Source organism: Prionailurus viverrinus, chromosome A1, assembly GCF_022837055.1.
Source record: "Prionailurus viverrinus isolate Anna chromosome A1, UM_Priviv_1.0, whole genome shotgun sequence".
NCBI classification, from domain to species: Eukaryota; Metazoa; Chordata; class Mammalia; order Carnivora; family Felidae; genus Prionailurus; species Prionailurus viverrinus.
The window spans coordinates 133,296,627-133,311,661 of NC_062561.1; the positions used below are offsets into that span (position 1 = coordinate 133,296,627).

A 15,035-nucleotide genomic window follows, 5' to 3' on the forward strand; every position below is an offset into this window, starting at 1 on the left:
TTTTACATATACTCATGTAAAACACAGTCTAATTTTTGAGGCTTCCAATCAAAATATCTCAAACAAAGGGCATTCCAAACCCTATTTATACAGCTTCGGGACAGGAAACTTACTTCCCAGGGAGCCTTGTTCAACTTTCTATAGTTCTTGACAGTTCTTAATGTTAACTCAATTCATTGCTTCTTTTTCCCTTGGAATGATAGAGAATAAATCCCATTCCAATGCAATCCAAGATTCCTCAAATATTTGAAGATAGGTATTATAAGCCCCAAGTCTTGGCCATATTAATTGTCATTAGTTCCTTCAATTATTTTTCATAATCTGTAGACTTGCAGCCCCTCAATATCATAGTTGCTCTCTAAATGTGCTCTAATTTATCTTTTTTTCTTTTCCAAACCAGTCTCCATATGATACAAGTGTGACTCAAACACCAAAGATGAAAAGGAAGACTCACTTTCATACTTGTATAGATGCTGGAATTTTATTAAGTTTATTTATTACCTTTTAGATATCAATTTTGCCCTGCTGACCTCTCAGCATACCATCATCTAAAATGTCTAAGCCTCTTTCTTACATCTAGCTGAGATATGTCTCCTTCATTCTTTAATGTTTCAAACCCAAGAAAGATATTTTATGTCCCTCACTAAATATTTTATTTGGCCCAGGTCTAGTCAGCTGAAAAATATAGTCCTAATTCTATCATTCAATATATTTACTATCTAGGACAACATCTAAAGGGGTTCTGCTAGAAATCTCCCTCCAAGATAATACTAATCTTAATCAGCAGCTTTTGAGTTCAGACATTTAATTAAATGCAAAGTCATCTACCACAGTGACAGCTTGTACTTTCCTGATACCAGTCAAAGATTACCTTGGAGCCCTTATAAAGTCTTACATAACTACAAATATTTTAAAGAAATAGTGAAAATGAATGTGATTCCTGAGTAAAGATAGTAAAGCTAGACCTCAAAATCTCCTGACCTCTAATACCTTATTAAATGAAAGAGTGGTTTAGAAAAGCAGCATTCACTAGTGAGGAAAGAAACAGAATTAAAGAACTGATACAGAAATAAATAGCAAAAAAGCACAGATTGAGACAATCAAAGAAAAAGCAAAGGAAAAATATAATGAAAGCAGAGCAGAAAAAAAAAACTTTCAACATAAGGATATGAAAAATAATATAAACCATAATAAAATAAAATTTCCACTAAACGAAATGTGACCTAAATTTGCCCCTAAAAACAATGTCATCTATGGGGCGCCTGGGTGGCTTGGTCGGTTAAGCGTCCGACTTCGGCTCAGGTCATGATCTCACGGTCTGTGGGTTTAAGCCCCACGTCGGGCGCTGTGCTGACAGCTCAGAGCCTGGAGCCTGTTTCAGATTCTGTGTCTCCCTCTCTCTCTGCCCCTCCCCTGTTCATGCTCTGTCTCAAAAATAAATAAACGTTAAAAAAAAAAATTAAAAAAAAAAACAATGTCATCTTCAAAACAAAAATGATACTGAATGATCAACACTGTAAGGTATCTGTTAAATTACTGAAGGTCAAAGATAAAGAACTCTTCAGACATATACTCAGAAGCAGAAAGATATCTACAGGCTGGCCTAGCTATCTACAGGATGGCCCAGCACATCCTATTTCGGAAGAATGGAACAATCCCTACCAGGTCTTGAGATTTTTTTTTTTTTAATGTGCCAAAAATATCCTTTGCATATAAAGGCAAACCAAGCATTTTTATCAGTCAAGAATCCAAAAAATAAAATGCCCAGGAATTCTGCTTGAACAAATTACTTCTCAAAGAAACCAATCAAATCAATTAGTTTAACTTAAAAACTCAAAAATAAATGGTCAAAGATGATAAGCATTGAATCCAATACAATGTGAACACGAAACACATATATAAATAATGTTATGAGACAGAATAAAAATGTTATAAACCTGCCAAAGTTAAAACAAATAACAGGGGCGCCTGGGTGGCGCTGTCGGTTAAGCGTCCGACTTCAGCCAGGTCACGATCTCGCGGTCCATGAGTTCGAGCCCCGCGTCGGGCTCTGGGCCGATGGCTCAGAGCCTGGAGCCTGTTTCCGATTCTGTGTCTCCCTCTCTCTCTGCCCCTCCCCCGTTCATGCTCTGTCTCTCTCTGTCCCAAAAATAAATAAACGTTGAAAAAAAAAATTAAAAAAAAAAAAAAAAAAAAAAAAAACAAATAACAAATTGTAATGGTGTTATAGGAAGAATGTTAATTTCTTCATCTTTAATAGCAGGGAGTGAGCGAATACTGCCTAAAATTGAAAGATGAACATTTTTTAGGTCTTTTAATCTTTTATAATGTTATTCATAATTTGTTTTTTCTCTATGTTAGGGACTTCTCCAGAACTAAAATAACTTGAGGCACAAAAATATTTATCTGAGTTAACATTTCTCTTCTATCAATTTAAGTAAAATTACATATTATGCTCATTTTTTTAAGTTTATTTAAATTTATTTTGAGAGAGTGTGCACACACGTGTGTGCGCACAAGCTGGGGCGGGGTGCAGAGAGAGGGAGAGGGAGAATCCCAAGCAGGCTCCACATTGTCAGTGTGGAGCCCAATGCAGGGCTTGAACTCACAAACCATGAGATCACGACCTGAGCTAAAATCAATAGTTGGATGCTTAACGGACTGATCCACCCAGGTACCCCATCTAATACTTATTTTATATTGGTCTATACAAAACTACATTGATCTGAACATCTATCAATCCATTTATGCTTCTATATATGTATGTGTTTATGAAGATGTCTCAAATGATGTTCACCTCATGTTAACAATATGGTGGAGGGATTCAGGGTTTTTTTCTTTCTTTTTTGTACATTTTTGAATGACAAAACACAGTGTTAAGGGCTGCATTGTTTCTCTCAAAATTCACATGTTCAAGTCCCAACCTCCTTGGTGACTACATTTGGAAATGGAGGTAAGTGAAGTTAAATGTGGCCATAAGGGTGGGACCCTAATCCAACTGGAATGGTGTCTTTATATGAAGAGAAAGAGACACCAGAGAGCTCTCTCTACACTCGAAAAGAGAAAAGGCCATGTGAAGACACAGCAAGAGATGGCTGTCCAGAGCCAGGGAAGAAGGCCTCAGCAGAAACCAACTCAGATGGCATTTTGATATTGGACTTCTAGCCTCCAGAAAAGTGAGAAAATATATTTCCTTTGTTTAAACCATCTAATCTATGGTATTTTTCTCTAGCAGAATAAGCTAACTCATATATCCCGTATTACTGCTTGACAGACAAAGGAAGAGAAAAAAAAAATGAGTACTCTATCATTTTGTAACATGTAGTAATGGTCCACATACTTCATTTTAAAAATGTGAGTTTATCAAATGTAACTTAACAAACCCATAATGGCTTCTGTGATCAATGATTCCTTTCAGAATCCTTTAACTCTGGTTCTACTGGTAGAGAAGCTTGATAGATTAAAGAAAATGGTGAAAACAAAACAAGACTGGAATCAGAAAATGTGAGTTATTCTATGATTATGATCATTAAGAGGTAAGGAATCATGAACTTAATGAAATGGTTAACAGAAGGCTGTCAACAATTTTAGAAATGAACAAAGTATACAAATAACAATGGGTAGAATGGGAAACACATAGTTACAATGAAGAAGGGGAAGAATAAGGATAAAAAACACAGATTATAAGAAAACAAAGAAAACTTCCTCTTCTTTTCCTAATATAGTCACAGTCATTCAACAGATACAAATTCATGGGGATTCCAGGGTGGCTGTCAGTTGATCATCCAACTTTGACTCAGGTCATAATCTCACAGTTCATAGTTCGAGCCCCACATCTGGCTTGCTGCTGTCAGCTCAGAGCCTGTTTCAGATCCTCTGTCTCCCTCTCTCTGCCCCTCTCCCACTTATGCTTGTTCTCTATCTCAAAAATTAAAAAACATTTATAAAAACAAACAAATAAATAAGAACTCAGAAGATACTAGAATACATAAGCAAGATAATAGACCTACAAAAATGAATTCAACACATAAAGGAGCTCAGAGTGCAGGGTGGGTGAAAAGAGAGATAGATATAAATGATTACTACAAAATCATGTGATAATGCTAATAAAATGACACATAAACTGCATTTAATACTTCACACAACTATTAAAGGATGATGTTTGAAGTGACTTAAGTAAGAATTTGCTATCTTCATCAGATAGGAAATGTTTTGTAAGCAGAAGGAACAGAACGTATAAGACACAAAAAGGTCATTGCATACTTGCTGGAACTACAGGGTACAGTTGAATGGATTCATGCAAGAGATAAATAAAGAATGGTTAGAAAGGAGGCTAAGGAGATAGGCAAAATCCCGAATATAAATTCATTACTCTAAGGAGTTTATAGACTTCTAGAAGGGAACTATCAGTTTTATGTTAAAAAATAATTAAAATATATATTTTAGAAAAATCATTCTGGTGCCAGTTTCAATGCCTTCCCCACTTCCACAAGCTCTCTTTATTTATAGTATACACTGTTTTTGAAAAAGGAATTAAAGTAGTTATTCCCAATCTTCTGTCACCAAATGAAATATTTATTTGCTTTTGTGAAAAAGGTCTGTTACATAGTAACTACTAGTTAAATAGTTAAATAGTCAAGAACTATTGTTAAATAGTTAAATTTGACTAGTTAAATAGTCAAGAACTCACATTAACTAACAGATATCTTTTCATTTTAAATGTTTCGTATGCTCATCATGGAAAATTTTGAAAAGAGTAAAAACAAAAACAAATCTCACCTAAAATCCTAGCCTCCATACAGAGGCACTATTACATTTTTTAGTACAAATTAGACTCATAAAATTTAATTAGCTGTTTTTTTGTTTTGTTTTTTTAAACTTTTTTAATGTTTATTTATTTTTGAGACAGAGAGAGACAGAGCATGAACGGGGGAGGGGCAGAGAGAGAGGGAGACACAGAATCGGAAGCAGGCTCCAGGCTCTGATCCATCAGCCCAGAGCCCAACGCGGGGCTCGAATTCACTGACCGTGAGATCGTGACCTGAGCTGAAGTGAGACGCTTAAACCGACTGAGCCACCCAGACGCCCCAAAGCCCGCTAATTAGCTGTTTTTTTCATCAATTTAATAATATATTGTGAGCATTTTAATAACTCTTTTGGTAGTTCAATATGTTATTTTTAAAAGGTATATTTTCCCCCACTATATGGATATAATATTAAAAAATGTATTGGAGCGCCTGGGTGGCTCAGTCGGTTAAGTGTCCGACTTCAGCTCAGGTCATGATCTCACAGTCTGTGAGTTCAGGCCCCGCGTAGGGCTCTGTGCTGACAGCTCGGAGCCTGGAGCCTGCTTCAGATTCTGTGTCTCCCTCTCTCTCTGCTCCTCCCCTGCTCATGGTCTGTCTCTCTCTGTCTCAAAAATAAATAAAAATCATTAAAAAAAAGAAAAAAAAAAGAAAATGTATTTAATCTTATTTTATTGAACAACTAGGTTGCTTCTAATTTTTCAAAAAGTATTATAATGTGATGATGGAAGATTTCTTTACATGTATCTGTGTGTCTTTGAAATGTATAATAAACTACAAAAATTTATCAGAAAATTTACATTTGAACCTATGTGAAACAATCTCATATATAAATAGCTACATGAATTTGTTCTCTAAAACTTACCTTTTTCTTTTTCTTTTTAACATTTCTATCAGGCAGAGGAAAATGATCTTCCAGAAATTCACCCAAGGTAATCAAGAGCTTTTCCTTATATTCTTTTATATCATGCATTTTAGTGTTCAGCTCATCTAAGATTCTAATGGGTTTTTTAAAAATTAAGAGAAATATTTTACTGATAAAATACATAAAATAATGAGTATATGTAACTGGTTACTCATAAAGTTGATCAAACACTTTGTTCAAACTTCATTTGTTCAAACCAAGTAACTAGCTTTATGAAAGTAAAATTCTCTAACATATAAGGAAACTACAGATCAAGTCATTAATAAAAGGCCATGTAACTAACAGTTGGCAAAAATTAAAGTAAAACTCGCAATTTCTAATAAAATTTCCCCTATTTTCATCTATGTATTTCATGTTAACATTTAAAAAACTTTTTCCTATTTCAAAAACCTAGAATACAAAATTAATACCTTGATTCAGAAATGGTCACAACCTGATTTTTCAATTCACTGTGCACTACATTAAGAGATTCCAATATCTGTTGTTGTTCCTCCAACCACTGTTGCTCCCTTTAAACATGGAAAAACAAAACCAACAATAGCCAAATAAAACATTAATGCCAATTCAACATATATCTGTAACTAAAGGCAATTATAATATAAATATACCTTTCCAAGTCTTCCTTTAACTTTTCATTCTTTGACTGAAGAGTAGAGAGTACCAATTCAAGATCATGTCTCAATTTTTGGAACTAGAACAAAACAATTCAAATTAATTACTTAGTCTGTAATCCCATAAACAGTTATATTTATGAATGAGAGTGAAATTTACATTATTTGTTTAGGGCAAATACTCAAAAATCAAGAGCAAAAGACCATCAGAAAGTCTTTGAAAGGAAAAAATACAGCAGATACTAAGTTCTTTGTAATATTTCATTTGTTAAATTCAAAAATATAAGAAGGGGTTTTGAGTAATAAATTTGAATTTCACACTAAAATCCAATTAAATGATTAAGTTTTCAGTAATCAGGGAGATTAGGTGTCTTTTCTAAGAAGACTATACAGAAACAAACATGAATGATTATCATTCATTTAACAAATATTTATTGATCATTGACTACCAGGCATAGTTGAGAGAGTCAAGGATTCAACGATGAACAAACAGGAGAATCCAAACAAGCAAATATATAACTGCAGAGAGCAATCAGTCTCATGAAAAAAAAAAAAAAAAAGTCAAAATAGGAACACAGAAATGAGGAGCAGGAATGGCTCTTTTAGGTAATATGATAGGGAGAGACCTCTCTGATCAGGTTAAGAGTATCACAGCAGATAAAGACAAGAGATATGACACTGACAATATCTAGCAAAAGAATGTTCCACACAGAAAGATTGTAGGTACAAAGGCAATGAGGCAAGAATATGTGTGAGGTATTCGAGGAACACCAAAAGAACTCTGTGTTGCTACAGCAAATTACAAGAACATCTGGATTTTTTTTCCAGTATCTTTTTGTTTTTTTAACATATTAGCTAGTATTCCACTTTCTTGATGTCAAGAGTTTACCTGAGCTTTTTATACATCTAAATCAGTGACAATTTAAAGTTGTCTATTATAGGGGCATCTGGGTGGCTTAGTCAGTTGAGCATCCAACTTTGGCTCAGGTCATATCTCTCAGTTTGTGAGTTCAAGCCCCACATCAGGCTCACTGCTGTCATCATGGAGCCCACTTCGGATCCTCTATCCTCCTTTCTCTCTGCCTCTCCCACTCCCACTATCTCTCCCAAAAATAAAATAAAAATGTAAACAAACAAATAAATAAATAAAATAAAGATGTCTATTATAAACCTTAGCGAAACCACAAAAAGGGGAGAAATAACCAAATAAATCAATAGTGTAAATAAAATGTTTTATTTTTAAAAATACACAATTCAAGAAATTGGAAAGAGAGGAAAACAGAAACAGAGAAAAGGTAATACACATAGGAAAGAAAAATGAAGTACAAAGATTTCAAAGCAACCACACTGATATTACTTTAAATATGATCTAACAATAGAATTAAATTAAAAATAAATAAGAGAAAAGTAACAGGAAAAATTTGCAAATGTTTGAATACTAAAAACACACTTCTAAATCATCCATGAATCAAAAAAGTAATAATCTGTAAGAATATAAGAAATTATTATGAACTATTTGAAAATAAAAACAAAATAAAAATTTCTGGGGTGAAACAAAAGCAGTACTCAAATGAGAATTTACAGAACTAAAAGCCTATATGAGAAAAATGAAAGCTCTCAAATTAATGACAACTTCTACCATAAGAAAAAGAGCAAATAAAATCAAAAGTAAACTGAAGAAAAAATAATGATTAAAAAAACCTTAAATCAATGATATAGAAAAACAAAAAGAAAACTGAGGGAAAAAAATCAAAGAAACCCAAAGTTGGTATTTTGAGAAGGTCAACAAAATCACCCACACAAATTACAAGAGAAACAAAAATTATTAACATTAGTTACAAGAGAGGTGACATTACTATAAACATTAAAATGGTAATGGGGAAATATTATGAACAAATTTAATAAACTGGACAAATTAGATGAGATGTACAAGTTCTTTAAAAGACACAAACTATACCACTCATTCAGAGAAAAACAGAAAACCTGATGAGTCATAAAAAACCTAAATTTGTGGCTAAACATTTTCCCATAAAGAAAACTCCAGTTCCAAATGGCTTTACCTGTAAATTCTAACAAACATTTAAAGTAATAAAAATACTGATTCTATATAAACTCTTTTGAAGAAAGAATACTTCTCAACTCATTCTATTAGGCTTGATATGAAAGCCTAACAAAGATGTCACAAGAAAAGTAAACCACAGACTGGTATCTCTCATTAACATAGATACAAAAACCTTAATAAAATTTTAGCAAATGAAGTCCGTCAATAAATTAAAAAACATTATTACACAGTGGGTTTTTCCTAGGAATGCATGGCTAATTAAACAGTTAATACCAATTAAAAAAATCAATGTACTGAGTCAATTAATTCAATACAGCCACAGGATATAAAATTAATATACAGAAATCTGTTGAATTTCTATACACTAATAATGAGGTAGCCGAAAGAAATTAAGAAAACAATCCCATTTATAACTGCACCAAAAAGAATAAAATACTAGTAATAAACTTAACCAATGAGGCCAACCAAAGATCTATATTCTGAAAACTATAAAACACTGATGAAAAAAAATTGGAAAAGACACAAATAAACGGAAAGATACTTCATGCTAATGGACAGGAAGACCAATATTGTTAAAATGTCTATACTACCCGAAGCAATCTGCAGATTTTATGCAATCCCTGTCAAAATGCCACCAACAGTTTTCACAGAATTAGAACAAATGATCCTAAAATTTGTACAGAACCCCCCAAAAACCTTAAATAGCCAAAGCAATTTTGAAAAAGAACAAAAGCTGGCGATATCACAATCCCAGATTTCAAAATATACTACAAATCTGTGGTAACCAAAACAGTATGGTACTGGCACAAAAACCGATAGAAATCAATGGAACAGAATAGAGTCCAGAAATGAATCCATACTTTCATGGCCAATTAATCTATAACAAAGGAGGCAAAAATATACAATGGGAAAAAGACCATTTCTCCAACAAATCGTGTTGGGAAAACTGGAAAGCTACATGCAAAAGAATGAAATTGAACCACATTCTTATACCATACACAAAAACAAATTCAAAATAGATTAAAGACCTTAATGTGAGACTTAAAACCATAAAATTTCTAAAAGAAAACACAGGTAAGTAATTTCTTTGACATGAGCCATAGAATTATTTTTCTAGACATGTCTCCTCTGGCAAGGGAACAAAAACAAAATTAGGGGCGCCTGGGTGGCTCAGTTGGTTAAGCGTCGGCTTCGTCTCAGGTCACGATCTCACGATTCGTGGGTTTGAGCCCTGGGTTGGGCTCGGTGCTGACAGCTGAGTCTAGAGCCTACTTGGGATTCTGTCTCCCCCCCGCCCCTCCCCCGCTTGTGCTCTGTTCTCTCTCTCTCAAAAATAAATAAACATTAAAAAAATTAAAAATAAGTAAATAAACATTAAAAAAAACAAAAAACAAAATTAAACTCTTGGGACCACACCAAAATAAAAAGTTTTGCACAAAGAAACCATCAACAAAACAAAAAGGCAACCTACTGAATGGGAGAAGATATTTGCCAATGATATATCTGATAAGGGGTTCAAATCTAACTATGTAAAGAACTTATACAACACAATGTCAACAAAAATAAATAATCCAATTAAAACTGAGCAGAGGACCTGAATAATCATTTTTCCAAAAAGGACATACAGATAGCCAACAGACACATGAAAAGATGCTCAATATCACTAATCATCAGGGAAATGCAAATTAAAACAATTCACTACACACCTGTCAGAATGGCTAAAATCAAAAACACAAGAAATAACAAATGTTGGTTAGGATGTGGACAAAAAGAAACCCTTATGCACTATTGGTAGGAATGCAAATTGATGCAGCCACTGTGGGAAACAGTATGGAAATTCCTCAAAAAATTAAAATTAGAATTTCCACATAATCCAGTAATTCCACTACTGGGTATTTACCTAAAGAAAACAAAAACATTAATTTGAAAAGACACATGCATCCCTATGTTTACTGTAGCATTATTTACAATAGCCAAGAAATGAAAACAACTCAAGTGCCCTTCAATAGACAATTGGATAAAAAGATACGGGGCGTCTGTGTGGCTCAGTCAGTTAAGCATCAGACTTCAGCTCAGGTCATGATCTCATGGTTCGTGGGTTCAAGCCCCATGTTGGGTTCTGCGCTGACAGTTCAGAGCCTGGAGCCTGCTTCAGATTCTGTGTCTCCCTCCCTCTCTTCCCCTCCCTCACTCATGCTCTGTCTCTGTCTATCTCTCTCAAAAATAAATAAACATCAAAAAATTTAAAAACAAAAAACAAAAAAGACATGGTACAATCTATACTATGGACTATTAGTCATAAACAAAGAATGACATCTTCCCATTTGTAACAACATGGATGGATCTAGAGGTATACTGCTAAGTAAAATAAGTCAAATGGAGAAAGACTATACCATATGATTTCACTCATATGTGGAATTTAAGAAACAAAGGAACAAAGGAAAAAAAGGATATAGATAACAAATATAGATAACATATTGGGTTTCCAGAGGGGAGGTGGATGGAAGGATAGGGAAAACAGATAAAAGGGATTAAGGGTACACTTATTTTGATTAAGCCCTAAGAAATGTAGAGAATTGTTGAATCATTATATTGTATACATGAAACTAATATAATACCCTATGCTTAAATCAATGTAATTTATTATATCAACAGACTAAAAAGAATTCATCTTCCCTATGAATTCAGAAAAAATAAATGACAAAATTCAATAATAATTTATGATTTTAGAAAAGACTTTATAACTTGTAACAGAAGGTAATTTCCGGGGCACCTGGGTGGTTCAGTCTTTTAAATGTCCAACTCACTGTCATGAGATCAGACCCTGAGTCGGGCTTTGTGCTGACCATTGGGTCTGCTTAAGATTCTTTCTCCCTCTCCCTCTGCCCCTTCCAAGTTCATGCTAACATGCACAAACGTGTTCACTCTCTCTCTCTCTCTCTCAAAAAAAAAAAAAAAAAAAAAAGAAGGTAATTTCTGCAAGGGCATCTATGAAAAACCTACTGCTAACACCACACTTAATGATGAAAAAGAGAATGCTAGCCACTAAGGTCAGGAACAAGGCAAAAATGTCCATTCCTACCACTTTTGTTATATTACTGTAAGTCCTAGAGCAGTACAGTAAGCCAAGGAAAACATAAAAGGCATCCAGATGGAAAGGAATAAATACACATGCCTCTGATCTCAGATGACATGACTAGCTATGTAGAAAATCTCAGAGCACCTACAAAAAGGCTACTAGAATAAATGGGTTTATCATACTCACCAATAGAAGACCAATATATAAATATTAATTTGTATGTACCAGCAATAAATAATTGACAATTGAAAAAAGAATACCAGTTTAATAGCACTAAAAATACAAAATTCTAAAGGGATGAATTTGACAAAAATACATAAGACCTGCACATCTCTGTTACAATTTATTAAATTGTTTTTAAAAATTATGAATTGGGATGGGGCACCTGGGTGGCTCAGTTGGTTGAGTGTCCGACTTCGGCTCAGGTCATGATCTCGCAGTTTGTGAGTTCAAGCCCCACATTGGGCTCTGTACTGCCAGCTCGGAGCCTAGAGCCTGCTTCGGATTCTGTGTCTCCCTCTCTCTCTGCCCCTTCCCTGCTCACGCTCTGTCTCTCTCTGTCTCTCAATAATAAATAAACATTAAAAAATAATTTTTTTTAATTAAAAAAAAATCATGAATTGGGACACCTGGCTGGCTCAGTCGGTAGTGCATGAGACTCTTGATCCTGGGGTCATGATTTCAAGCCTTCTATTGAAGGAGAGTTGCTTAAAAAAAAATTAAAATAAAAAAAAAATCAAGAATTAATATTGAAATTTGTCACATTCTTTCTGAATTCATGAGATGATTAAAAGTCTTTTTTTCTTTTTTAGCTTTTAATATAGTTAATTATAAAACACTGATGATATAAATCTTAAAAATATAAACAAATGGAGACCTAAATAAATGCAGAGATCATACAGGGCTCCTGGATCTGAATTGAGACTCAGTATGCTAAAGATGTCAATGCTCCTCAAATTAAACTACAGAATCAGGGAAATCTCAGTCAAAATTATGGGACAGAATGACCAGCCAACTCTAATATATAGGAAAATATAAAACAGTTCTGATAAAGAACAAAGATAGAAAATCACTCCCATTTTATTTCAAGATTTATTATAAATCTTAAGTAAATAAAACAATGTTGTCTTCAAAAAATTTTTATTTACTTATTTTGAGAAAGAGAGAGAGCACACAAGTGGGGAAAAGGGGCAGAGGGAAAGAGAGAATCTCATGCAGGCTCCCTGTTCAGGGTGGAGCCCAATGTTGGGCTCGATCCCACGACCCTGGGATCCTGACCTAAGTCGAAATCAAAACCTGAACTGACACTCAACTGACCGACCCAAGCACCCCTAAAACAATGTGGTATTGACCTAAAGACAGAAGACACACAGAAAAAAAAGAAGAGAAATAACCACAGAATGAATAAATGTGGAGTCTAGAAACAGATCCACATATATGCCATCAATTAATTTTCAATAAACATGCAAAGGAAATTCAAAAAAGAAAATATAATTTTCTTAACAATTTGTTCCAGATCACCCACAATTAGTATTCATATGAAAGAAAATACAACTTTATCAGTAACTAATTCCATATAAAAACATGAATACAAAATGGATCATAAATGTGAAACTTAAAAAATTTTAAAGAAAACATTCAAAAAAAATGTTTGTGACCTTAAGGTGGGCAAATTTTTTTTAAGATTTTATTTTTGGGGCCCATGGGTGGATCACTCAGTTAAGCATCTGACTCTTGATTTTGGCTTAGGTCATGATCTCATGGTCGTGGGATCAAGCCTTGTGTTGGGCTCTGCATCGTGACCATGGAGCCTGCTTTGCATTCTCTCTCTCTCCCTCTCTCTCTTTCAAAAAAAAAATAAACAGACTTAAAAAGAAAAAAAAAAAAAAGATTTTATTTTTTAAGTAATCTCTACACCCAACATGGGGCTTGAACTCACAACCTCAACACCAAGAGTCACATGCTTTTCTTATTGAGCCAGACAGGTGCCGTTGTGCAAATATTTCTTATATTTATTTAAGCACAAACCTTAAAAAAAAAAAAAAAATTGATAAAATGGAGGTAATCAAAGTATGCCTGTCTTCAGGATAGGCCCCTGGTGGACTCCTGAGGGATGACCTCTGAGGTCTTGTAATATTATACCTGATAAAAGTGTTTATGTAGGGGTGTCTGGTTGGTTCAGTCAGTAGAGCATGTGACCCTTGATGTCAGGGTCATGAGTTCAAGCCCCGCTTGGGAACGTATGCCTGGAACCTTAGGTCACTTGGTACCAGTTTTATTAAAGAGTCTATTCTAATCATGTGATTTATGGTGAATGCAATTGTGGTCTAAAGGGCTGAAGCCCAAGTAGCTGAAGTCAGTCAAGGAAGCCCCACATGCATAGTGACTGACTCCGGATAAAAAACCCTGGACAACAAAGCTTAGGTGAACTTCCCTGTTTGACCACACTTTGCACATTTTGTCACATTCAGCTGCAAGGAGAACTAAATACATCCATGCAACTCCATTAGATAAGGACTCCTATAAACTTAGTCCATGTGTGTTTTCCCTTTGCTCATTTTAATCTGTGTCTTCTCACGGAAATAAACTGTAACCATGAGTACAATAGCTTTTCTGTGTTCTGTAAGCCCATTTAAGCAAATCACCAGACCTGACAGTGGTCTTGGGGAAAACCCTGACACAAATGGCAACACAAGTGGGATTTGCTATAATGACCCTAGCTCACCAAAACACAATGGAAGCACTGTGGGAAAAAGTGCTTCCATATGTGGGAAAAAGAAGGTTAATGGGGCAGGGAATGATGAATCTGATGCCTAATGTTTATACCAAGTCAACAAAGATAGAAGACAACAGCCACAACATGATCAATAACTGCAGGCAGGGGTTCAAGAGTTCGAGCCCCACATCAGGCTCTGTGCTGACAGATCAGAGTGTGAAGCTGGCTTTGGATTCTCTGTCTCCCTCTCTCTCTGCCCCTCCCCCACTCACACTCTGTCTCTGTCTCAAAAATAAATAAACATTAAAAAAATAATAATTGCAGGCAGAAGTAGTCAATGAAATTTAGAAATAACAGAAAAAATTCTCAGACACTTGGCTAACTGCATGTATAAGGAAATACAAAATAATGAGAAACAAGCTAAATATTCAAGCCCTTTGTTATTTTTATCTGTAACAATTAAAATGAAAGCAGAGTGTTAAGGCCAAAGCTGGTACTGTATCTAGTTTGGATTTCAGTCAGTTCAAACCAGAACTGCTAGCCTTAGGGCTACTACCAAAGGGAAAATTATGGTGGACCATTAGCCCATGTGTCATTTTTTTTTTCATGATATTGAAAATTTGGTGACTCTTCTCAATATGAAAAAGAAATATTATCTTTCATTCTGGGAAAATGTTCATGTATTATTTCTTCACTTCCATTTTTTTAAAATATTATTTATTTATTTTTGAGAGAGAGAGAGAGAGAGATGGCACCAATACAAGTGGGGGAGGTGCAGAGAAAGAGAGGGGGAGAGAGAATCCCAAGCAGGCTCTGCACTACCAGCACAGAGCCCAA

General features: G+C 34.6%; 1 protein-coding gene across 4 annotated transcripts in view; it reads right to left on the reverse strand.

Moving 5' to 3' along the window:
• The window catches only part of CENPK (centromere protein K), a 58,748-nt gene that overhangs the window by 24,013 nt on the left and 19,700 nt on the right, over positions 1–15,035 (reverse strand). For all 4 annotated transcript variants that reach the window (XM_047867542.1, XM_047867535.1, XM_047867553.1 and 1 more), the window contains 3 exons: positions 6,339–6,421; positions 6,141–6,239; positions 5,671–5,803 (listed from right to left, as the gene is read on the reverse strand). In XM_047867542.1, coding sequence (XP_047723498.1) covers positions 5,671–5,803; positions 6,141–6,239; positions 6,339–6,421 — 315 coding nt within the window. The remainder of the gene's footprint in view (positions 1–5,670; positions 5,804–6,140; positions 6,240–6,338; positions 6,422–15,035) is intronic.